Source organism: Dipodomys spectabilis, unplaced genomic scaffold (genome assembly GCF_019054845.1).
Source record: "Dipodomys spectabilis isolate Male_0828 unplaced genomic scaffold, ASM1905484v1 ptg000073l, whole genome shotgun sequence".
NCBI classification, from domain to species: domain Eukaryota; kingdom Metazoa; phylum Chordata; class Mammalia; order Rodentia; family Heteromyidae; genus Dipodomys; species Dipodomys spectabilis.
The window spans coordinates 917010-942132 of NW_024870750.1; the positions used below are offsets into that span (position 1 = coordinate 917010).

The following is a 25123-nucleotide window of genomic DNA, read 5'->3' on the forward strand; positions in this document are numbered from 1 at the left end:
ATGATTTCCTCCTGATTTAGAATAACTGCAAGATTGCAAATGATATGATTAACAAAGGGTGCCGGCTAGGGGTGAGGTAAGCCAGGCATTTATAGCACAATATGTATGAAGGACTTGCTGGACCAGAAGAATGTCCTTATCATAGTATGTCCTTCAGTCATAACCATTTACTTTGTAACAAAACCCCCTAGAAATTGTGACGGCAACCAAGTGGCCTGGTGACTGCAAGCAGTCCTCCTCTTTTCATCTAACCATAAATGAACGGTCATCACAATAAGTTGAAAATGTCTATGGTACATTGTCATCCAAATTCAGATATCAAGCCAAGATTTCTACATACCTCCATTTGTCCTTTTTCTGTTGCAATCTGACAGTATGGAAGTTTAAATGATAATATGGCGACAGCAGGGCGTGGAAGGGTAGGAGGAAATCGAGACCCTTTACAAGGAATGCACCTGTCAGTTAAAAAAAAAAATCCCACCATAAATACTTGCTAAAACGTCACAAAAATTGTTCAAATAAAAACACCTCAATAGTTAATATTCCTATGGCTGGGAATGTGGCTTAGTGGTAGAGTGCTTGCCTAGCATGCATGAAGCCCTGGGTTCAATTCCTCAGCACCACAGAAACAGAAAAAGCTGAAAGTCGTGCTTTGGCTCAAGTGGTAGAGTGCTAGCCTTGAGCAAAAGAAGCTCAGGGACAGTGCCAGGGCCTAGAGTTCAAGCCCCAGGACTGGCCAAAAAAAAAAAAGGTTAATACTCCTAAACAATAATATTCTAATGTCTGGCTTAACAATATATAATAAAGCTCTCTTTGAACAACAAAAAAAGTAAATTAAACCATCCAAGGCTAGTCCAGGAAAAAAGTTCACAAGACTTCCCTCTTAACCAATAGCTGGATGTCGTATCTATTATCCTAGCTATAGCAACATGGAAAGCTAAGATCAGGAAGATCACAGGTTCCAGGCCAACCCAGACAAAAAGTTCGCAAAACTCCATCTCACCATTAGAAACTGGGAATAATGGTGCACCTCTTGTCTCAGCTAGGATAAGTGTAAAATAGGTGGACAGCATTCTAGGTGCAAGTCTGGGCAAAAATCAAGACCTATGTCAAAAAACTAAGGGCTGAGAACCTGGCTCAGTGGTAGAATGCCTGCCTAACAAGCGTGAGGCTCTGAGTTCAAATCCTAGTACACGAGTATATATATACACACAGTATACTAGATTGACAAGATAAAGACTGTTGTCACCCCGTACATATCAAGAAGTTCAAAAATTCCTTTCTCTCACATTAGCTTTATTAGTAATCACTAAAAGTGGGGCCAAGCATGGCACTGGTGACTCACACCTAGCAAATCCTAGCTACCCAAGAGGCTGAGATATGAAGATTTTGAAGTTAGCCCAGAGAGAAAAGTCCATGAGGTGATTAACTCCAATTAACCAGAAAAGGGTTAGAAGTAGGTACAGCTTGCAGAGTGGCAATGTTGAGCCAAAAAGCCAAGAATGAAAAGCCCTGAGTTCAAGTTCCAGTAACAGCTGAAAAGTAAGTAAATAGATAAATATTAATGAAGTAAGACTAGCTCATGGCTATCTTAATATTTTCCTTAGTCAATACCCTGTTTTGGGGGAAAAGAGGGAGAGCCTCGAGCCCCAATAACTCACTTTAAAAAAATAATCTAAATTGCATCATAAAACACTTGCTATGGGAATTCATGTGATCAAGCCATTACTCCAAGATAATTTTTTTTTGGGGGGGGGGGGGGGAGGTTGGTCGTGGGGCTTGAACTCTGGGCCTGGGCGCTGTCCCTCAGCTCTTCAGCTCAAGGCTAGTGCTCTACCACTTGAGCCATAGTGCCATTTCTGATTTTCTGGTGGTTTTTATTGGAGATAAGAATCTCACGGACTTTCCTGTCTGGGCTGGCTTTGAATTGTGATCCTCAGATCTCAGCCTCCTGAGTAGCTAGGATTACAGGTGTGAGCCACTGGTGCCCAGCTCCAAGATAAAATTTTGATAGAGCACATTCATTTTCATTTGTTAATTTGGGAATATTTGGCACCAATAGTAAGTATAAAGTAAGAGAAAAAGACAAGAGAATAATGTCCAAATACAAGTATTTATTAGATATTGGTGACAGTGTAGTAGAAAGTTCAGTATCGTTAAGGTTTTAACCTAGGATTTGGAGGTGAGGCTCAGTTGACAGAGTACCAGCCAATGACCAAAAGCATCAGGTACTAAGTTTGAGTCCCATCTCAGACCAAAACAAAAAGAATGAAGAAAAAGAAAAGAAGGTTATAACCTATAATCTATACCAGCTATGCTAAATGAAAGGCTGCCTTGCGTGGAAGCAGTGAAGACCTTATTTAAATCTTTTCTGACTAAACTATGTAAGATATTAGATTTCATTAAAAAACACTCAACCACAGAATGATGTATAATACTCTTTCAACTCCTATACTTCAAAAGATTTCATACAAAAACTACTAGACTACAGTGACTACACACTGGAAGTACCACAGACAAATCTATTTTCACAAAGGAAGTTTAAAAACATAGCAATCTGGTCAGTGCTTACTTATAGTCATTCAGTTACTTTATATTGCAGGCTAATTTATAGTCAGGGCTTTAAGTCAAGCCATTTTTGAAGAAAAATACCAAGCAATTAGGCTGAGTTTAAACTTGTTTGCATAAACATGTCTTAGTATTATAAAATATTCACTAATTAAATAGTGAGAATATCCAAAAATATTGTTCATTCTTCCTCATGATATACCTTAACCTTCTTTTAGTGACAATAGTTTAATGAAAATACAAACATGTTTTTAAAGTTCTGTAAGGTCCCTCCTGGATGGCCAGCTGACTTCACCCTCCTAGCAGCAAAGTCTCCACCCAGTACCTGCGTTACCTAGGCAACTGAAACACCTGGAATAGCTCTTCTCAAGGTCTTTTCTCTCTCTTTCCTCTCTCTCTTTCCCAGCTCTCTCTCTTTCCTAGGCCTTTCCCAGCCGCGTGGAACCTTGCTTGGTCCCAGCAGGACTACTGAATAAACCCACCCCTTATCTGAGTACCACGTGCGTGGTGCAGTTCTTACTCGGCTACCTCTTTTTAAAAACCTAACAAGTTCCAATATTTTTTAATATACCATCTTTTTTTTCTTCCTCTTCTTTTAGATTTTCTTGAAGCCAGTGGTTTTCAGCATAGAGTATAAGGATGCAGGGTGTTCACCTTGAGTCTGAAAAGGCTTTTGTGGTGATTGCCATATAATCATATTCAGAACAACCACTGGCTCACTACTAAGACAACCGTGCTTTCTGACATAAAGACAAACACATGGAAATATATATAATCATAAAGTCAGACAGAATACTAATTTTTTCTACACATTCTATGAAATGATGTTGTTCAGTTAATAATGTTTTATGGCCTAAATATTTTATTCATTTAGACAAAACCAACAATAATCACACACACACATATACACACACATACACAATGTTGACTAGGATTAATATGATTAAGTTACTTGCTTTTTTCCTTTGTGTGTGTATGTGTGTCAGTTTTGGGGTTTGAGCTCAAGGCCTCCCCACATGGCTTGGATTTTGTGCTGAAGGCTGGTGCTTTACCATACTTCTACTACTAACTTTTTGACACAAAGACTTTTATGCCCCAGTTGGCTTCTGACCACAATCCTCTCAGATCTCAGCCTCCTGAGTACTTAGGATTACAGATGTGAGTCAACAGCACCCAGCTAACACCAAGACACATGTTCAGAGTACAAATGCACATTTCTTACATATTTTATTTTTATTACACATTCTTGCACATTTTATTTGCTGTAAAGACTTAAAGTTTTTTTCTCTGTTAAATATCCTTCTCATGAAGGATTACTTTAAAAAAATAAAAAGGACCACATTTTGACCACTAATTTGATGTTTTTCCTATTTTAAGTTTCCTAGAAACTACATTCCTTTTTTTTAAAAAAAAATACTTATTTTATTTATTTATGGTGCTGGGGATTGAACCCAGGACACTGAACAAGCACTCTAGCACTAAGCTAAATCTCCAGCCCTGGAAACTGCTTTCTTAGACCATTGGAAGGACATATAAGGAAATAAGTCACAGTTCATTAAGGAAACAAAATTACTTTCTTTTTCAGGTGATTCCAAAAATCTGTGATTATACTGAAAGAAGAGTTGAAAATTATCAGACTATAAGAAACTGGGTCCAATGTCCAGACTATCTTTCCCCAGTCAGCAAGTTCTGTTATGCCTTCTGTATCTGAGGTAACTTTTGTTCACACTTCTTTTAAGGCATATATTCAGGAATACCATAATAATTTCACAAACCTAGACATCTAGTGTTTTTATCTTTGTGAAATACAGCACCTGTAGGCAGTACTGTAACAAATCCTTGCCCCCCCCCTCCCACCCGCCACAAAACCAAACGAACAAAAAAGAGCAGACCAGGAAAGAGCAAATCAGCACTGAAAAATTAACTTCCAGTTAGGTATAAATCAGTAATCATGAAAACAATCTTTGAAGGAAACAAAGTTTTTAACTGAGCTGATGTTCAATTAATTCTACATGAATAATTTTTCTATTTACAATTAAAGGAAGATATTTTGAAATAACATTTTTTTGTGTGTGCTAGTCCTGAGGCTTGAACTCAGGCTGGTCCCTATCTTAGAGCTGTTTATTTTTGCTCAAGGCTAGTGCTCTACTACTTGAGCCATAACTCCACTTCCAGCTTTTGGGTGATTAGTTAGAAATAAAAGTCTCAAGGACTTTTCTACTGAGCTAACTTGGAACTATAACCTTCATAACCCAACCCTTAGAGTAGCTAAGATTACAGGCATAAGCTACCAGCACCTGGATACAAATGGCTTAAGTTTTTTTTATTTGCACTGTTATTATCAGGTGAGGTACAGAGGGGTTACAGTTACATAAGTCAAGTAATGGTTATATTTCTTTTTGGACAGTGTTACCCTACAAATGATTTCTTAAAATTATTTTCTGGGAGCTGGGCACCAGTGGGTCATGCCTGTAATTCTAGCTACTCAGGAGGCTGAGATCTGAGGATTGCAGTTCAAAGCCAGCCCGGGCAGGAAAGTCCATGAGACTCTTATCTCCAATAAACCACCAGAAAACTGAAGTGGCATTGTGGCTCAAGTGATAGAGCACTAGCCTTGAGCTGAAGAGCTGAGGGACAGCACCCAGGCCCAGAGTTCAAGCCCCATAACTGGAAAAAAAAAAATTCTGGGACAGGGTGAAGTTCAGTAGTAGAGTGCTTGTGTGGCATGCTCATGGCTGTTGGTTTGATATTCAGCACTAAAAAAGGAAAAAAACCTAACTAGTATACTCCCTTTTAAAGCAGTGTGGTTAGATGAGTAACTTGCAGTTTCAGAGAAGGATAAAGAGGCACAGAGAATCTAAGCAACAGAGCAAGAAGTTCAGTCAGGATACCATGACAACAGTGCAACTCAGGGCCTAGGCTCTGGTCCATACACCACTAGATCATACTGTCTTTCCAGAGAAGCACAGGGTTTACTATCATCACCATAAAACTGAGAACAAATAGAAGCATTAGAAACTGAAATAAATATAAGATTGAATAGTAAGGATAGGTAAGACTCACTAAATATAGTAGCAGGCTACTGAACGTGATTATAGATTTTCTTCTCTGGTCATCTTGTATTTCTAGTAATAGGAAGAAGACAATGTGTCTAGATAGAAGCAAAGAAGGTATGAAAAGTGTAGGAAGATAAAAAAGAGTGCAATAGGGCCAAGAATAGTGGCCTGACCTGTACTCCCAGCACTTGGGCGGATTTCAAAAACAAACCACACAAAGCCAAAACACAGCAAAAGATAAGTAGCAGTTTCCAATTTCTGAACAATGTTCAGGTTTCTTCTAGAATAAAGGCAGAAAAAAGTAAAGTATCTTAAAATAAGTTTATCATAGAAGATACTAATAAATTTCTCTTCTTTTTAATTTGAGACAAAAATCTTGTTATTGTAGCCCAGGGGCTGGTCTGGTCTGGAAGTCAAAATACTTCCGCTTCCACCTCCTGATTGGAGTTAAAGGTATGTGCCACTATGACTGGCTGAAATAATTTACGTGTGTGTGTGTGTGTGTGTGTGTGTGTGTGTGTGTGTGTGTGTGTGTGTGTGTGTGTGTGTGTGTGTGTGTGTGTGTGTGTGTGTGTGTGTATGTGTGTGTCCGAGACGGAACTCAAACTAAGTATCTGATGCTTGCTTTCGTTCATTGGCTGGCACTCTACCACCTAAGCCATGCCTCCAAACCCTAACTACATTTTCTTTTTTTGTTGGTCGTGGAACCTGAACTCTGGGCCTGGGCACTGTCCTTCGCTCTTCAGCTCAAGGCTAGCGCTCTACCACTTAAGCCACAACCCTACTTCCAGTTTTTGCTGTGTATGTGGTGCTGAGGAATCGAACTCAGGGCTTCATGCATGCCATGCAAGCACTCTAACACTGAGCCAGCTTCCCAGCCCCCTAACTACATTTTCATAAACACACTTTTTAGTGTATGTCAGTGCTTCAAATGGTTGTCTTCCTAAGTAATTCAATTTTTCTCCTACAACAGACTAGTCCTTAAGGAAGAAATGTTTATTTTTTCAGTGTACTTTTCAACTCAATTTCCACTGTTGTTGTTTTTCCTTTTTTGTGCCAATATTGGGGCTTGAACTGTTCCTTAGTTTTTTCACTCAAAGGTGGAGCTCTACCACTTGAGCCATACCTCCACTTCTGGCTTTTTGCTGGTCAATTGAAGATTAAAAAGCTCTTACAGACTTTCCTGCCCTGGCTAGCTTCAAAACATGATCCTCAGGGGCTGGGAAGGTAGCTTAGTGGTAGAGTGCTTGCCTTGCATGCATGAAGCCCTGGGTTTAATTCCTCAGCACCACATAAGCAGAAAAAGCCAGAAGTGGCACTGTGGCTGAAGTAGTAGAATGCTAGCCTTAAGCTGAAGAGCTGAGGGACAGCACCCAGGCCCAAGAGTTCAGGTCCCACAACTGACCCAAAAAAAAAAAAAAAAAATCACCATCTTCAGATCTCATCCTCCTGGATAGCTAGAATTACAGTTATGAGCCACTGGTACTTGGCTTTTACTTGTTCTTTATTTCAATACAGAATGCATAAGTATTTGTCATTAACTTGTTGTGTTATCTCAAACAATTTACTTTAACTTGTAAGAACCTAAGTTTTGTCCTATGCAGAAACTTCAGAGGAAAGCTAAGGTTAGAGGTAGGGAGCATAGAAAAACCAAAAGAAGCCAATAGTTACTATTCTTTTATCTCTGTGAGCTTCTGAGCTATAGTAAAGGTTCCACAAATTCAGAGGTACCATGAATTATCCACAAACTGAATGTCAAAAATATTTCCATGTTATATACTAGAATTTTCACAGGTCCACAGATTATACAATTTATAAATTATAATTTTAGGCCTACAGAACCTTCTAATATTATGGATTGCCCTTCAAGTGATAGTTAATGTAGAACTACCATCATGAGAAGGTCATGAATACCCTACATTTAAAAAGGGCTCCTATATTTGAAAATGTCAGAAACTACTGCCCTAGCAATTTCTAAAATCCTTCCAAGTCTAAAAGCTATAATTTAGAGTCCATTATGTTTTTTATCCCATGTTGAATTGTTAAGCATTACCAGCTATAATTACCATGGTTTTTAATGAACATCAAAAGTTAAAACTCTGAAGATCTTAAGAGAAATGCAGATAAGAAAGCTGGATATGTAAGTTATTAAGAGTGCGAAAATTGAGCTTAATAAAAGTACTTATTAAATTAAATGAAAAAGTCAAATTATTCATTTTAAATGATTTTGCAAACCTCAATATAATGATATTCATTAACCAAATGAATCACCATACTTAAGATAGGTGAACTAAATTATTAAATAATCTGGCTCCTAGAAATTAATAAGCAACCTATCTTAAGCTCTGTTAAAATATCCCTGCTACTGCTTCATAACCCGCCCAGAGAAGCCAGGAACAGAAAATAGGAATGTCTGTCACCTTTCAACTATTAAATCTATCCACATTTGGTAAGATGCTGGTGACTCACACCTGTAAGCATGGCTACTCAAGAAGTCTGAGATCTGAGAATTGCGGTTCAAAGCCGGCCCACGCAGAAAAGTCAGTGAGACTCGTTTCCAACTAACCAGTAAAAAAGCCAGCAGTGGAAGTGTGGGTCAAATGGTATAATGGTAGTCTTACACGAAAAAGCCAAATAAGAAATTGGTCACTGAGTTAAAGCCTCGGTACTGAACCAAGAAATTTATTTTTAACTATTTCTACCTATTATAATGGGTAAAAATGTCTATTTTCCAGTTTTAAATAAGAGGTCTGCCAAGTACCCTTAGCTCACACCTGTGATCCTAGCTATTCAGGAGACTGAGATCTGAAGATCCTAGCCTAGCCTAGGCAGAAAAGTTCATGAGTCTTTCATCTCCAATTAACCAGGAAAAACAACAACAGAAGTGGAGCTGTGGCTCAAGTAGTACAGCACAAGGCTTGAGTGAAAAAGCTTAAGGGATAACACCCAGACCTTGAGTTCAAGCTCCAGTAGCAGCACTAAATGAATAAACAAAGGTATCTATATTGCTTTTCTTTTAAAATTTCATCCTGTGGTACATATAACTAAAAGAAATTAATAAATGTTCATTAAAAAAAAAACTTCAGTCTTTCACTCGTACCCAGATATGGTGGCTTGTACCTGTAGTCTAGTTCTCAGAAGGATGAGGTGGGAAAATGGATTTTTAAGCCACCAAATACTGCTGAGTAACTTTTTACTAATTTATACGCCTATTATTGCTTTAGAGTATTTCCTCAGTCAAATCACTCAAAAGTATTACTGAACTTGCAGATTTTTCTCATCTGGTAAGATGTAAATAATTATTTGTAGTCTGGTTTGATTTGTATTTATACTGAGCAACAGTAATCATTTTTCCATATATGTGAGAGAATTTGTATTTCCCTTAATGTACTATGACTTTTTTGAAACAGTCTTTACCGCTTCTGTGATATGACCTTCTTTAGGCAATTTTTCATACTTCTTTTTTTGTTGTTGTTGGTCATGGGGCTGGAACTCAGGGCCTGGGAGCTGTCCCTGAGCTCTTTTTGCTCCAAGCTATCATTTTACCACATGAGCTACAGAACCACTTCCAGTTTTCTAGTGGTTAATTGGAAATAAGAGTCTGACAGACTTTATTGCCTAGGCTGGCTTCAAACTCCGATCCTCTTATCTCAGGCATCTGAGTAGCTAGGATTACAAGCACGAGCCACAAGGGCCCAGCATTTTCATACTTCTTTAGCTTATCATTTTGCTAATTCAAAACCTCCTCCAATATCTAACCTCTAAATATTGATACCTCTTAGGGTTAGGCTCTGGCTTAAAAAACCTTTATATATTGTGATAACTCCCAAATTTATGTCTCCAGCCAAAATTTCTCCTCAGAATTTAAACCTTGTATCTTAATAACCCCTCGGTATCTCCATTTGGGTATTTCTCACATTTCAAATTGTAATATCAGGGGGAATTCCTTGCCAACTCTCTTATTTCTATAAATAATGCCTCGATCATTGTTTCCAAACAGTCCTAGAAGAGTGGATTGATCCTCTAGTTTAAAACCAATCTCCCTACTTCCAGTCTTAACTCTTCTAATCCATTTACTACATATGCACTTTCCTTTCCATATCACTCACCAAATTGCATTAACCCCTGCACAAAGCCCATACATGACTTCTAGATACAAAGTTCTCTAGCATGACCTATAATACAAACTGTTTCTAATTTTCTGATGTCATCTTGAACTTAGAACCCTTAGGAAACCTAAGAACTTAGAAAAATATCCCTTTCTTCTTGTACTACAGTCATGTTTGATATCTTTTCCTATTCCTCAAGTATAGTTCTAACTTCAAGGCTTTTGTACATTTTGTTCACTCTGCATGGACCATTTTTACTCCATTCTTCTATAACAGACTCTCTACCTTCAATGCCCTAAATTACATATTTATCACACACACACACACACACACACTCAGGATTAAAACAGGCGTAGCGCATGCTAACCAAGTGTTCCCAGCAATGTTCCATTGTTCTATTTCTGTTTTTTTTGTGCCCCTCCTGGGGCTTGCCTTCAGGGCCTGGGTGCTATCCTTGATCTATTTTTTGAGCAACAGCTCCACTTCCAGCTTTTTGGTGGTTCCTACCTGGCCAGACTTCAAATCATGACCCTCAGATCTCAGCCTCCTGAGTAGCTAGAATTACAGGTATGAGCCACCAGTGCCTGGTGCAAGGTCCCATCATAAATGTAGAGACTCTTCCGTGATTACCTCACCTAGGATGTACCCTGTTATTTTCCATCATCAATCTTTTTTTTTTTTTTTGGGTCCGGTCATGGGGCCTGAACTCTGGGCCTGGGCACTGTCCCTCAGCTCTTCAGCTCAAGGCTAGCACTCTACCACTTGAACCACAGTGCCTCTTCCGGCTTTTTTCTTTTTGCTTATGTGGTGCTGGGGAATAGAACCCAGGGCCTCAGGCATGCAAGGCAAGCGCTCTACCACTGAGCGAACTTCCCAGCCCTCCATCATCAATCTTGTCGAATTAATTAGTAAAATTAATCCAAAATAATGATTACTATTTTACTTGTTTCTGTTAGCTTTTTCTGATCAGACTATAGCTCCATGAAAAGAGGCTTCTTCTTTCATCAACTATATACGTGATGTTAGTTAACACTCTTTTAGACCAAAAGGACATCAAATATCAAAGGAGGAACTAACCAGATGTGAATATCTCTACATGCTTATGTTACTCAGGAGGCTAAGGCCTAGAAGATCAAGACACTAAGCTACCCCTAGCAGAATAGTCATATGGATTATTCTGGGCAGAAGGTGTGTCCCAAGTGGTAGAATGCTAGCTGAGCAAACCCTTGTCCCAGAACAAACAAACAATATAAAGAAAGAAAGAAATAGGAAAACCTTTAGAGGCATTATTGGACTTAACTAGAGCTCCTTTTCCTGTGTGACTGAAATGATGCTAAGGACCATATCCATTAACTTTATTTCTATTTTGTTCTGTAAGTATCAAGTAAATAACTAACATGAAAGACAAACACATTTCAAAAGCCTTGTGGAAAGAAATTCAAAGTAATTTTTTGGTAGTACCAGGGCTTGAACCCAGGAGCCTCATGCTCATTCAGTTTGCTTATGGCTATCAGGGTACCATTTGAACTATACCTCCAGTCCAGCCTTTTGCTGGTTATTCTGGAGGTGGACTTTTGCAGACTTTACAATTGAGCCACTTGTGTCTAAGCTCAAAGTGCTTTTAAAAACTCAACTTCTCCAGGCATCCATGGCTCACACCTGTAATCCTAGCTACTCATGAGGCTGAGATCTGAGGATTGCAGTTCAAAGCCAGCCTGGGCAGGAGATGAGACTCTTATCTACAATAAACCACCAAAAAGCTGAAAGTAGAGCTGAGCTGTGGCTCAGGTGGTAGAGAGCTAGCTTTGATTAAAAAAAAAAGCTCAAGGGGCTGGGAAGGTGGCTCAGTGGTAGAGCGCTTGCCTTGCATGCAAGAGGCCCTGGGTTCAATTCCTCAGCACCACATAAGCAGAGAAAAAAAAGCCGGCAGTGGTGCTGTGGCTCAAGTGGTAGAGCACTAGCCTTGAGCTGAAGAGCTGAGGAACAGCGCCAGGCCCAGAGTTCAGGCCCCACAACCGGACCCAAAAAAAAAAAAAAAAGCTCAAGGACATCACCTAAGCCTTGAGTTCAAGCACTCACACACACATGGCACACACACCACACACACATCAACTACATCAGTATTAGTGTGTTTTGTTTAATGCTGTATTTAAATCTACTATTTCCTATTCTCCCTTCCTAAAAGTGTACACCATATGTAGTAAAGAGATCTGATAAATAAAATAATTTTATAGGGGCTGGAAAAGTGGCTCAGTGGTAGAGTGCTTGCCTTGCATGCATGAGGCTCTGGGTTCGATTCCTCAGCACCACATAAGCAGAAAAAGCCAGAAGTGGCGCTATGGCTCAAGTGGTAGAGTGCTAGCCTTGAGCTGAAATGCTAAGGGACGGTGCCCAGGCCCAGAGTTCAGGCCCCACAACCAACCAAATAAATAATAATAATTTTATAAATATGCATGTAAATGAAACATGTTTGCCATAGACTTAAAAGTAAAGTTTAAAAAAAGAAAACTTTAGACAGGAGTTCTCAAGATGGCGACGGGGCAGTAGGGAAACGCCACAGCTCTCTCCAACCAAAAAGAGAGTTCGAGTTCCAACCTTTAATCTCCCCAAGAGACCGACAACAACAAAAAGACGAACACTCAGAGAAAAACCAGAGGTGGAAAATAACAAAAAAAGAAAGAGAGGAAAAGAAGAATTTCAGAACAGAGAAGAGCGAAGACCCCTCCCCCAACCTTTACTGGCCGCGCGGCAGTGCGCCAAGCCGCCGGCCAGCCGGCCCGGCAGGGGCTGCCGGAGCCACAGAGACACAGGGGGCTGCTTGCAGATCACCAGGTACCGGATTGCAGAACAGCAGATCGCCAGGAACAGAGAAACCTACCAGCCGGGAGTCTCCAGGAGGATCCCACCCCACCCATCACTCTCCACCGGAGCGGAGAGGCTCCATCCCGCCAAAGCCGCCCGGCACCAGCAGCGCCACAAAGGGACCTGTCGCGATCGCAACGACCCGGCGGGGGGCCGCCCAACCCAGCCCGCAACCACCCCAACTGAACTCGGACTGCAACAACAACTGACGGACTGCAACAACAACTGACGACCTACTGGGTGAGTACCCATCAGGGGACAGGGAATCCATCAAGGGAGACCAGAGCTGGAGGGAATCCCCAGACCCTGACCTAGACTCCCTACCCCAACACCCGGACCACAGGACCCACTAAAACTGGGAACTGTTCGAGAGCCCCACCAGCCGGTGGAGCACACTCTGCTGGCCAGGCCAGAGCAAGAGCGCCCCGGGAAGGGAGCTTAAATGCTCAAGCCAGGAACAGTGCCCCTGGGTCAAGACTACCAACAGTAGAAGAAATTTGAACTGTGTCCTCCAGGCTGCATAACCAAGGTGGTATACACATTAGCACAGGCCTAACGAGCGCGCTCCAGGCTGGGGCCGGAACCAGGCCAGGGGACCGGCGCCTGAACAAAGCAAAAAGGGTCAGAAGTGGGGCTGTGGCTCAAATGGTAGGGTGCCAGCCCTGAGCTGAAGAGCTGAGGGACAGCACCCAAACCTAGAGTTCAAGCCCACAACCAGCCCAAAACAAACAAAAACACATCAGGAGCCCATAGCAGACTCCAGTATTTGGGAGAGTGCATCCAGAGCATCTGATCTTCCCAAGAGCACCCGCAGGAGCAAACACAAGCAGTCTAGGCTGCTCAACCCTTCCAAAGGCGGGAATTGCTACAGCAGAGAGCTGAGAATACTAAGTGAATAGCAGCTGGAAATAGGCTCCCAACAGAATCCAGATCAGACACAGACTCTCTCTACCAATAGAGAATCAGCAACCAAGCAAAGACAGACACACCAAAACAAGATTGAAGAGCAGTCTCCTGAACCCCCATGCGAAAATCACAGAGAAAAATCACAAGGTTTACCACTACCCAGGACAGCAAGCTCACCTCAAAAGCCAGCAGCCACGCAGGGGAGAGCCCCAGTGGGAGCAAAGCAGGAATGGAAGACAAAAACTACATCCAAGGGTTGCTGGAGGCAATGACTCAAGAAATAAAGCGAGAAATGGATCAGAAATTGAAAGAGCACAAGGATGAACTATCAAAAGATATACAGGATATCAAACAAAAATTGGATGCAAAAATAGAAGCTGCACAAACCTCAGTAAGAAGTGAGATAAACGCCAAATTAGAGGTAATGCATACTGATATCACCTCATTGAGAGGTGAGATCAGTACTCTGAGAACCAACATTGAATCCATAAAGGGATCCATTTCCATCATGCAAACCACAATAGAAGCCACGGTCAACAGAGTGAATGAAATGGAAGGTAGAGTGTCAGATACAGAAGACAGAATACACCAACTGGACCAAAAAGTGACAGATATGGAAAAATCACTCAAATTAAACCAAAGGGAAATTCAAGAGCAAGCAGATAATGCTAAAAAATTTAACCTTCGCATAATCGGAGTGGACGAAGGTGAGGAATTCCAGAGCAAGGGAATGCAACACCTATTTAACAAGATAGTCAATGAAAATTTTCCCCACCTCAAAAACGACCATCTTAACTACATCACAAAAGCTTATCGAACACCCAACAAGCAAGATCCCAGGAGAAACACTTCTAGGCACATAATAGTAACAATGATGGATCTGAATAATAAGGAAACAATCCTGCATGCAGCAAAAATGAAGAAGGAGCTATACTACAACGGGAAAAAAATTAGAATCACTGCAGATCTCTCCACACAAACAATGAATGCAAGAAAAGCCTGGGAAAGCACCATACGAGCCCTGAGAGCCAATAACTGCCAACCCAGACTGATATACCCGGCAAAGCTAGCATTCACATTCGATGGAGAACTGAAAACTTTTAATAGCAAAGAAAAACTAAATGAATACATAAACATTAAGCCAGCATTACAAAGAATTCTAAGAGGGGGGACACAACCTGAAGAAAGCAACCAGGAACTGGGACCTGCCCCAAACAGGCATTACTCAAAGTCTAACTGAGCAAGCACAGGAGGAAAGGAAAGAAGAAAAACTTAGGAAAACGGAATGGCAGGGACAACAATGCATCTCTCTATACTTTCTCTTAATATAAATGGGCTGAATTCGCCAATTAAAAGAAAACGAACTGAGGACTGGATCAGAAAACAAGACCCATCCATCTGTTGCCTTCAGGAGACCCACCTCTCAGCCAAACATACAAACAAACTCAGAGTGAAGGGGTGGAAAAGGATCTACCAATCAAATTCCCCCAATAAGAAAGCAGGTGTAGCTATCCTGATATCTGACAAAATAAACTTTTCATTAAAATCAGTACAGAAAGACAAGGACGGACATTACATATTAATAAAGGGAACAATCCAAGAGGAGGATATAACCATCATCAACTTATATGCCCCAAATATCGGTGCACCCAGATATGTTAAACAAATGCTCTCAAACTTACAGAATAAAATAGATCCCAATACGATAATACTAGGAGACTTTAACACGCCACTCTCACCAAAGGACAGGTCTACCAACCAGAGGATTGGCAAAGAAGCTACCGAATTAAGTGAGGCCATACTTCAAGCGGAATTAACTGACATCTACCGAGTATTTCACCCTAAAACAACACAGTACACATTCTTCTCAGCAGCTCATGGAACTTTCTCCAAAATAGACCATATCATAGTTCATTCAAGGAACTTAAGCAAATACAAAGGGATCGACATAATCCCCTGTATCCTATCTGACCACAGTGGAATCAAGCTAGCTCTCAATAACAAAGCATACCGCAGAAATTTCTCTAATACATGGAAATTGAACAGCACACTCCTTAACAAGGCCTGGGTAACAGAAGAGATCAGAGAAGAAATAAAGCATTTCCTAGAACTCAATGAAAATGAAAACACCTCACAAAGAAACTTGTGGGACACAGCAAAAGCAGTCCTGAGGGGCAAATTTATTGCCCTCAGTGCCCACATCAAGAGAATGGAGACAGACCAAGTAAATAATCTCATGTTGCAACTAAAACAGCTAGAAAAACAAGAAAAAATGGGACCTAAAGCTACTAGACGAAGCCAGATAACCAAATTGAGAGCAGAGATTAACCAATTAGAAAATCAGAAAACCATAACCAAAATAAACCAAACAAAAAGCTGGTTCTTTGAAAAAATAAACAAAATTGATGGCCCGTTGGCAAGATTAATTAAAAAAAGAAGAGAGGAAACCCATATTAATAGGATTAGGGATGCCACGGGAAACATCACAACACGTACCCAAGATATCCAAACAATTCTAACAGACTACTTTCAAAAGCTATACTCTCTAAAGGAAGAAAATCTGGCGGAAATGGATGCATTTTTAGAGAAATACAAGTTACCCAAACTGAGCAAAGAAGAAGTTAACCAATTAAATAAGCCAATATCCTATAATGAGATACAGGAAGCTATCAAAAGTCTTCCAACAAAAAAAAGCCCAGGACCAGATGGATTCACAGCAGAATTCTATAAGACCTTTAAAGAAGAACTAATACCCATACTCCTCAAGCTCTTCAGAGAAACAGAGAAGGAGGGAGCTATCCCAAACTCATTCTACGAAGCCAATATCACACTCATCCCCAAACCAGGCAAAGACCCAACCAAAAAGGAGAATTACAGGCCAATCTCCTTGATGAACACAGATGCAAAGATCCTTAACAAGATTCTAGCTAACAGAATCCAGAAACACATAAAAAAAATAATACACTATGATCAGGTAGGCTTCATCCCAGAGACACAGGGATGGTTTAACATACGTAAGTCAATAAATGTAATCCAGCATATCAACAGAGCCAAGGTCAAGAATCACATGATTATCGCCACAGATGCAGAAAAGGCCTTTGATAAAATTCAACATTCATTCATGCTAAAAGCTCTGGAGAAAATAGGAATAGAAGGAACATTTCTAAAAACAATAAAAGCCATTTATGACAGACCAATAGCCAATATTATACTTAATGGGGAAAAGCTACAACCAATCCTCCTAAAAACAGGAACAAGGCAAGGATGTCCACTGTCTCCACTCCTCTTCAACATAGTCCTAGAACCCTTAGCCAGGGCAATAAGGCAAGAAAAAGACATTAAAGGGATCCGCATAGGGAAAGAAGAAGTGAAACTATCCCTTTTTGCAGACGACATGATACTATACCTCCACGATCCCAAAAACTCCATCCCCAAACTTTTAGAAATCATAAGTCACTTCGGCAAAATAGCAGGATACAAAATAAACCCACAAAAATCAGTTGCCTTCCTATACACTGATAACGCACAGGAAGAGAGGGAAATAAAGGGAGCAACCCCATTCACAATAACCTCCCAAAAAATAAAATATTTAGGAATTAACCTAACCAAAGATGTAAAAGAACTATTTAATGAGAACTATAAAAAGTTAAAGAAAGAAATTGCAGAAGACACTAGGAAATGGAAAGACCTCCCATGCTCCTGGATAGGCCGACTTAATATAGTAAAGATGGTGATACTTCCAAAATTAATATACAAATTCAATGCAATTCCTATTAAAATCCCAATGACGTACATCACTGAAATACAGAAAACAGTCCAAAAATTTATATGGAACAACAAAAGACCTAGAATAGCCAAAACAATTCTAGGGGATAAAGACAATATGGGAGGGCTATCCATGCCGAACTTCAAACTCTACTACAGAGCTATAATCACAAAGACAGCATGGTACTGGCACAAAAACAGACCCGAAGACCAATGGAACAGAATAGAAGATCCAGATATAAATCCACAGGCCTACAGCCAGCTGATATTCGACAAAGGAGCCAAAGACATACAATGGAAGAAACACAGCCTCTTCAACCGCTGGTGCTGGGAAAACTGGGCAGCCACATGCAGAAAACTAAAAGTGGACCCCAGCCTATCACCATGCACCAACATCAACTCAAAATGGATTAAAGACCTTAACATTAAACCTGAATCTCTGAAACTACTGCAGGACAGAGTAGGAGAGACACTTGAACTAATAGGCACAGGAAGGAACTTCCTGAACAGAGTCCCAGGGTCACAACAAGTTGGAGAGAGACTCGACAAATGGGACTACCTTAAAATAAAAAGCTTCTGCACAGCTAAATCTATCGCAACTAAGCTAGAAAGACAACCAACTAATTGGGAAAAAATATTTACCAGCAATATATCAGACAAGGGGTTAACATCCTGTATATACAGGGAACTCAAGAAACTAATCCCTCCCAAACCTAACAAACCAATTACTAAATGGGCAAGGGAACTAAAGAGGGACTTCTCAAATGAAGAAATAAAAATGGCAAAGAAACACATGAGGAAATGTTCATCATCCCTGGTGGTGAAGGAAATGCAAATAAAGACAACCCTGAGATACCACCTTACCCCAGTCAGAATGTCCCACATCCACAAATCAGCCAACGACAAATGCTGGAGGGGATGTGGAGAAAGAGGAACCCTATTACACTGCTGGTGGGAATGTACACTTATACAACCACTTTGGAAAGCAGTCTGGAGGGTCCTTAGAAAGCTAAAGATTGACCTCCCTTACGACCCAGTCATACCACTTCTAGGCATCTACCCTGAACAACAGGAACCAATATACAAGGACACGTGCACCTCCATGTTTATTGCAGCACTGTTCGCAATAGCTAGGATATGGAAACAACCTAGGTGCCCCACCACAGATGAATGGATCCAAAAATTGTGGTATCTATACACAATGGAATATTATGCAGCCATTAGAAATGACAAAATAATGGCATTTGCAGGGAAATGGATGGAGCTAGAAGGAATCATGTTGAGCGAGGTAAGCCAAGAACGAAGAGACAAACGGTACATGGTCTCCCTCATAAGTGGATGCTAAATCCAAAAGGTTAGTGATACGACAAAACTAACAGGACTTAAGAAACAAAGAACTCCCGCTCATCTGGTTGAACCACTACTAAATATCCTCATGCTGCTGATCACAAATATGGTATATAACATGTGAACACTGTTATATATTACAGACTGTGGTAGACAATTTGCTCCAGGGAAGTTAGAATGAACTTGTGACTTTGAAATTATGTAATCATTTAATCACAATCAAAAAAAAAAAAAAAAAAAAAAAAGAACCTCGGGGAAGGGAGGGAGGGAGGGGATGGTAGGGGGAAAACAATGGAGGGGGTAACAATGTTCAAGAGGAAGTGTACTCATAACCTCACTCATGTAACTGTGACCCTCTGTATAGTAGCTTTACAATAAAAAAAAAAAAACAAAAAAAAAAAACAAATAAGTACAGACATACTCTCCAGGAGGGAGACAAAACACAAAAACTGGAGCAATAATGAAATGAGGGGCTGGGATGGGGGCAAAAAAAAAAAAAAAAAAAAGAAAACTTTATGTTAAAAAAATAGGGGCTGGGAATGTGGCCTAGTGGTAGAGTGCTTGCCTAGCATGCATGAAGCCCTGGGTTCGATTCCTTGGCACCACATAAACAGAAAAGGCCGGAAGTAGCACTGTGGCTCAAGTGGTAGTGCTAGCCTTGAGCTTTATATAAAGCTCAGGGTCAGTGCCCAGGCCCTGAGTTCAAGCCCTAAGACTGGCAAAAACAAACAAAACAAAACAAAAACAAAAAAAATAAAAGTAGCTAACTTTATCCATTTTATAATAGCCCACCTCAGTTGCTGGGGATGTTCATGGATACCGACCACCCAATAGTGATCAGATTTTCCCTTGCAGTGTTCTCGTGTATTACATACAGGAGTCCATGTATTACCAAACGCTCTGTTTAGCATTCGAACACAACCTTCAGAATCCACATAACAGGGAGTACCTGCATATCAACAAAAAAAAATCACTTGAAGATATGTTTGTTAAATTAAGCTCACTTCAAAAATAGACGCTAAGCAAAGGGTGAACAAATGCAACGGTAGTACTCACTATATTGAAAACTAACTCTACAACTTGTGGGTGGCAATGGGAGGGAAAAACTAGGAGAGAAAGGGAAGGGATGACATTCTCCAAAAAGAAATGTACTCATTACCTCACTTATTTAACTATAATCCCTCTGTATATCACCTTTATAATAACAATTAAATTTTTTTTAAATATATACAAAACAAAAAAAGACATGCTAAGGGAAAAAAATATATACCATGTACTCATTTCTATTCCCAAAGGAAAAAAAGGCAAATAATTCAAGGTTATTTCCTGTAAAATTTTATAGCCAGAGTTAAGACCTACTGAAGAAAGAAACTACAATTGACATAACTAAACTTTACTCAAATAAAGAGAAAAATCTAACAGTTTTAGTGAAAACCATGCCACCTGCTGGAAAACAACACTAATTAATTTTAAGCCAGTATTAGCTTTAAATATATTAAACATACATCTAAAGGTTTCTGGTTAAAAAAGACTTGCAAAATGAGCAGAACTTGGTATGAGGTGATTAAAGAAATATGACTTGGATACTATTTTTCTCCTTCTTCTCTTGTGACCTCATGACCATGTTCCCCAGCTCCAAGGTAAACCAGTACATCACTGTTTCCACCTTCTCTGCACACTGCAGCAAATATATGGCAAATTACGTAAGTACCCCTTTCTTATCTGTGGCTTCATAATCCTCTTACTGCAAATGTCAGTTTCCTTGGGGTCTGGATCTGACTGGTACTTAGTAAAAGAAATTACAGAAATGGAGGTTATGAACAATGATTCTATTAAAGCCATAATGACTAATTTCCTAATAGACAATATAAAAACAAGGGACATGAATCTCTTAACAGAAATATTGAAGCCCTCAAGAGAGGATTATCAGGTGCTTTAAAATAAGATATACATTCATGTCCTTCAAATTATGACATAAACCACTATAAAAAGGAGTCTATTATAGCAATGTCTAACAGAAACATCATGCAAGCCAAAAATACATTTTTTTCTTATCAGACATATGGGTTGTTCCCACTCATTTTTTTAATTGTTATTGTAGAAGTGATGTACAGGGGTGAGTGATACAGCTACCCAAGTAAGGTAAAGAGTACGTTTCTTTTTGGACAATGTCATCTCTTCCCTAGCACTCTCCCAGTTTTTCCTTCCCCCGAAATATTTTTAATTTCATAGCGCCATTTTTTTAAAAAGGGAGGGGGACAGTTGAATAATATATTTTATATGATCCAATATATTCAAAATACTACCAATCAATATAAAAAACTGTTTTCAAATATATTTTCATATTTAAATTTATTTCATATTTACATTTCAGAGTATTCTATACTTAATAACATCTCAATTCAGATTAGCCACATTTTTATTGCATTCTATTGTTATTGTAAAGGGGTTACAGTTATGTAAGTCAGATAAAGAGTATATTTCTTTTTGGACAATGTCATCTCTTCTCTTGCTTTCTCCCAGTTTTCCCCTCCAATTCCCACCCACAAGTAGTACAGTTTATTTTCAACATAGCATCTAATGAGAACCAATGTTGCATTTTTTTCACCCTTCGTCCCACCATTGTTGTGCCCCAGTTTTTAACTGCTCAACAGCCACTACAATGGACAGTACAGTTCTAAAACATTCCTAAGTTTTGCGTGTAGAATTTTTTGGAAAAGACAACTTTATATCTCTTCCACATGCATATGTATATATCAATGTTATACAAACATATTTACATATATGTACATTCATGTGTACATTACAGCAAAAGTTTTCAGTTTTCTCATGATGAGATTTTGTAAATAAAATGGCTATTTTACCTAACAACTTCGGTTTCCAATTCTGCCAACATATTAAAATTCATTAGTTTTAGAAAATGTAATGAATGGGGCTGGGAAGGTAGCTCAGTGGTAGAGTGCTTGCCTTGCATGCATGAGGCCCTTGGTTCGATTCCTTAGCACCACATAAGCAGAAAAAGCGAGAAGTGGGGCTGAGGCTCAAGTGATAGAGCACTAGTCTACAGCTGAAGAGCTGAGGGACGGCGCCCAGGCCCAGAGTTCATGCCCCACGACCAACCAAAAAAAAAAAAAAAAGAAAATGTAATGAATGTATCTTTAAAGAAATAAATTAGGAATAAAACAATATGATTTTCTTTTTTAAAATGTCTTTAGTACATAGAAATAAGTTTATCTTGCCTTCAGCAGAGAATCCCACCCATGCCAGGTAGGATTTCCTTGTAAGAGGAAGAGGGTCTCCAAGCAAAATTTGTTTTTTCATTTTCCCCAGCTCCAGCAGCTGAATTCCAAGGCACTGATCTCCATCAAATCCTGTTCCTAGAGAGGGAGTACATATATACATCAGAAGGTTATTCAGCTAAAATGAGCTAAAATGTAAATTGATTTAAATGCTTGTTTTAAATGCTTACACTGTTTTTATGGTTAAACCACATAAGGCAGTAGTTAGGTGTTAGAAGCAGAATAGTATGTTGCCTGGACAATTTATATGAAGTAGTTATAAGTGGTTATAATTTACTCCAGAAACATCTGCAGAGAACATACAGGCTGGTCTAGGCAAAAGAATTACAATGGCCAGAAACATCATTGTTTTCATATTCATATTCAGGAAAGGAAAGATAGACAAATTTTGAAAAACAGAAGAGTAAAAAACTCTACAAAAGAATAAAATATTACTGTGATTCAGAATGCTAGACTGAGTATTGCTTTATCTTTGAAAGTCAGAGGTAGCCTTTAAATAGAAAGCAAAATTTAAGCCAGCACCAGTGGCTCACACCTGTAATCCTAGCTACTCAGAGGCTGAGATCTGTGAATCACAGTTTGAACAGTCCTTGACAGGAAAGTCCACAAGACTATCTCCAATTCATCATCAGAAAACTGAAAGTGGCACTGTGGCCCAAAGTGGTAGAGCACTAGCCTTGAGCAAAAAAGCACAGGAACATTACCTAGGCTCTAAGTTCAAGCCCCTCAACAGACAATGAAAGAAAGAAAAAGAAAAAGAAAGAAAGAGAGAGAGGGAGGGGGGGGAGGGAGGGAAGCAAGCAAAACTTAAGTTATATACAAGTTACAATGTGGGGTTAGCATGCAAATGTTAGGGGAAGGCACACTGTAGTAAATAGAAGGAACAGCTTAACAGAATAGAGTTCAACTCAAAACCAAAATGGCCAGAATAGCAAGAATATGGTAATGAGAGAAAGGGGCAAAAGATGAGTTTAAGGGACAAGGTAGCGGCCAGATGGTGCAACAGATCACAGTAGAACAACTTGCCATCTACCATAAATAGTGTAACTGTTATTCTAGTAAGTCAGAAAGATTGAAGAGAAGAGGGAAATGATCTGTTTTGAAAAGGTCACCCAAGCAGCCATGTGGATAGATCTAAAAGGCAAAACTTGAAGTTGAAAAGCTAGTTAAGAGACTACTATGATAGACTAAGATATAACATACAGGTTGGACTAGAGTGTAAATATAGGAAATAAAATGAGCCATAGTTGGAATGTGTTATTCCATAGAATTGACATGATGAATCTCAAAATGGATTAAAGACCTTAACATCAAACCTGAATCTCTGAAACTTCTGCAGGACAGAGTAGGAGAGACACTTGAACTTATAGGCACAGGAAGGAACTTCCTGAACAGAGTCCCAGGGTAACAACAAATTGGAGAGAGACTCGACAAATGGGACTATCTTAAAATAAAAAGTTTCTGCACAGCTAAAGCTATAGAAACCAGCTAGAAAGACAACCAACTACCTTAAAATAAAAAGTTTATGCACAGCTAAAGCTATAGCAACCAAGCTAGAAAGACAACCAACTAATTGGGAAAAAATATTTACCAGCAGTATATCAGACAAGGGGTTAATATCCAGTATATACAAGGAACTCAAGAAAATAATCCCTCCCAAACCTAACGAACCAATTATTAAATGGGCAAGGGAACTAAAGAGAGACTTTTCAGAAGAAGAGATAAAAATGGCAAAGAAACACATGAGGAAATGTTCACCATCCCTGGTAGTGAAGGAAATGCAAATAAAGATAACCCTGAGATACCACCTTACCCCAGTCAGAATGGCCCAAATCCTCAAGGCAGCCAATGACAAATGCTGGAGGGGATGCGGAGAAAGAGGAACCCTATTACACTGCTGGTGGAAATGTACACTTATACAACCACTTTGGAAAGTAGTCTGGAGGGTCCTCAGAAAGCTAAATATTGACCGCCCTTATGATCCAGTCATACCACTTCTAGGTATCTATCCTGAACAACAGGAACCAGTATACAAGGACACATGTACCTCCATGTTTATTGCAGCACTGTTCACAATAGCCAGGATATGGACACAACCCAGATGTCCCACCACAGATGAATGGATCCAAAAATTGTGTTATCTATACACAATGGAATATTATGCAGCCATTAGAAACGACAAAATAATGGCATTTGCAGGGAAATGGATGGAACTAGAAGAAATCATGTTGAGCGAGGTAAGCCAAGTACAAAGAGACAAACGGCACATGGTCTCCCTGATAAGTGGATGTTAAATCCAAAATGTTAGGTGATGTGACAAAATTAACAGGACTGAAGAAACAAAGGATCGAGAAGTACAAGCTGTTATGTCGAAAACGAACTTTACAACTTTGGTGGGGGGGGGAGGGGAGGATTGGGTGGGGGGGCGGGGGGAGGATGGGAAGGGATGGGAGGGGAAACAAAGGAGGAGGCTACAAAGCTTGATAAGAAATGTACTCATCTTGCCCATATAATTGTAACCTCTCTGTACAGTATTTTCACAATAAAAAATAAATAAAAATTTAAAAAAAAAAAAAAAAGAAACAAAGGATTTCCACTCATCTGGTCAAATCACTACTAAATAAACCCATGCTGCTGATCACATGTATAGTATATATATGTACACTGGAGGGAAACCAGGAGGATGACACAGAACTATAGGGAATCAGTGAAAAACATACAACAGTGGGACCTATCAGTTGCACTGGACATTGACCAAAATGAACTAAGCAACTCAACAGCAGCGATGGGAGGGAGGGAACAGTGGGAAAGAGGGAACAGCTGATCTATGCAAAACAAAAGAAATGTACATATCACCCAATGTGGAAGAAATAACTGTATCACAAAGCTCATAGAACTCATAAAATGTTATAGACTGACAGACAATTTGCTCCATGAAGGTTAGAATGTGTTTGTGACTTTAACTAAGTATCACTATCCCACAATACTGTGAAATTTGGGAAATTATGTAACCACTTAATCACAATAAAAAATTTGAAAAAAAAAAAAAAGAGAATTGACATGATGAAAGACTTTATTGATGGAGTTTGGGCTTACCGAGTGGATTGTTAGGCATTTACTAAAATAAAGAAACTATGCAAAAAGCAAGTTTAGAAGGAAAAGCAACAGGGCTTTATTATGATGAAGTTAAGTTTGAGACAACTATTAAAAC

At 39.6% G+C, this 25123-nt stretch overlaps 1 protein-coding gene across 1 annotated transcript in view; it reads right to left on the reverse strand.

Moving 5' to 3' along the window:
- The window catches only part of Wdhd1 (WD repeat and HMG-box DNA binding protein 1), a 72810-nt gene that overhangs the window by 18646 nt on the left and 29041 nt on the right, over positions 1-25123 (reverse strand). Inside the window, exons 15-17 of the mRNA XM_042682612.1 lie at positions 21853-21990; positions 19406-19562; positions 341-455 (exon numbers count right to left, since the gene is read on the reverse strand). Of these exons, the coding sequence (XP_042538546.1) occupies positions 341-455; positions 19406-19562; positions 21853-21990 (410 nt within the window). The remainder of the gene's footprint in view (positions 1-340; positions 456-19405; positions 19563-21852; positions 21991-25123) is intronic.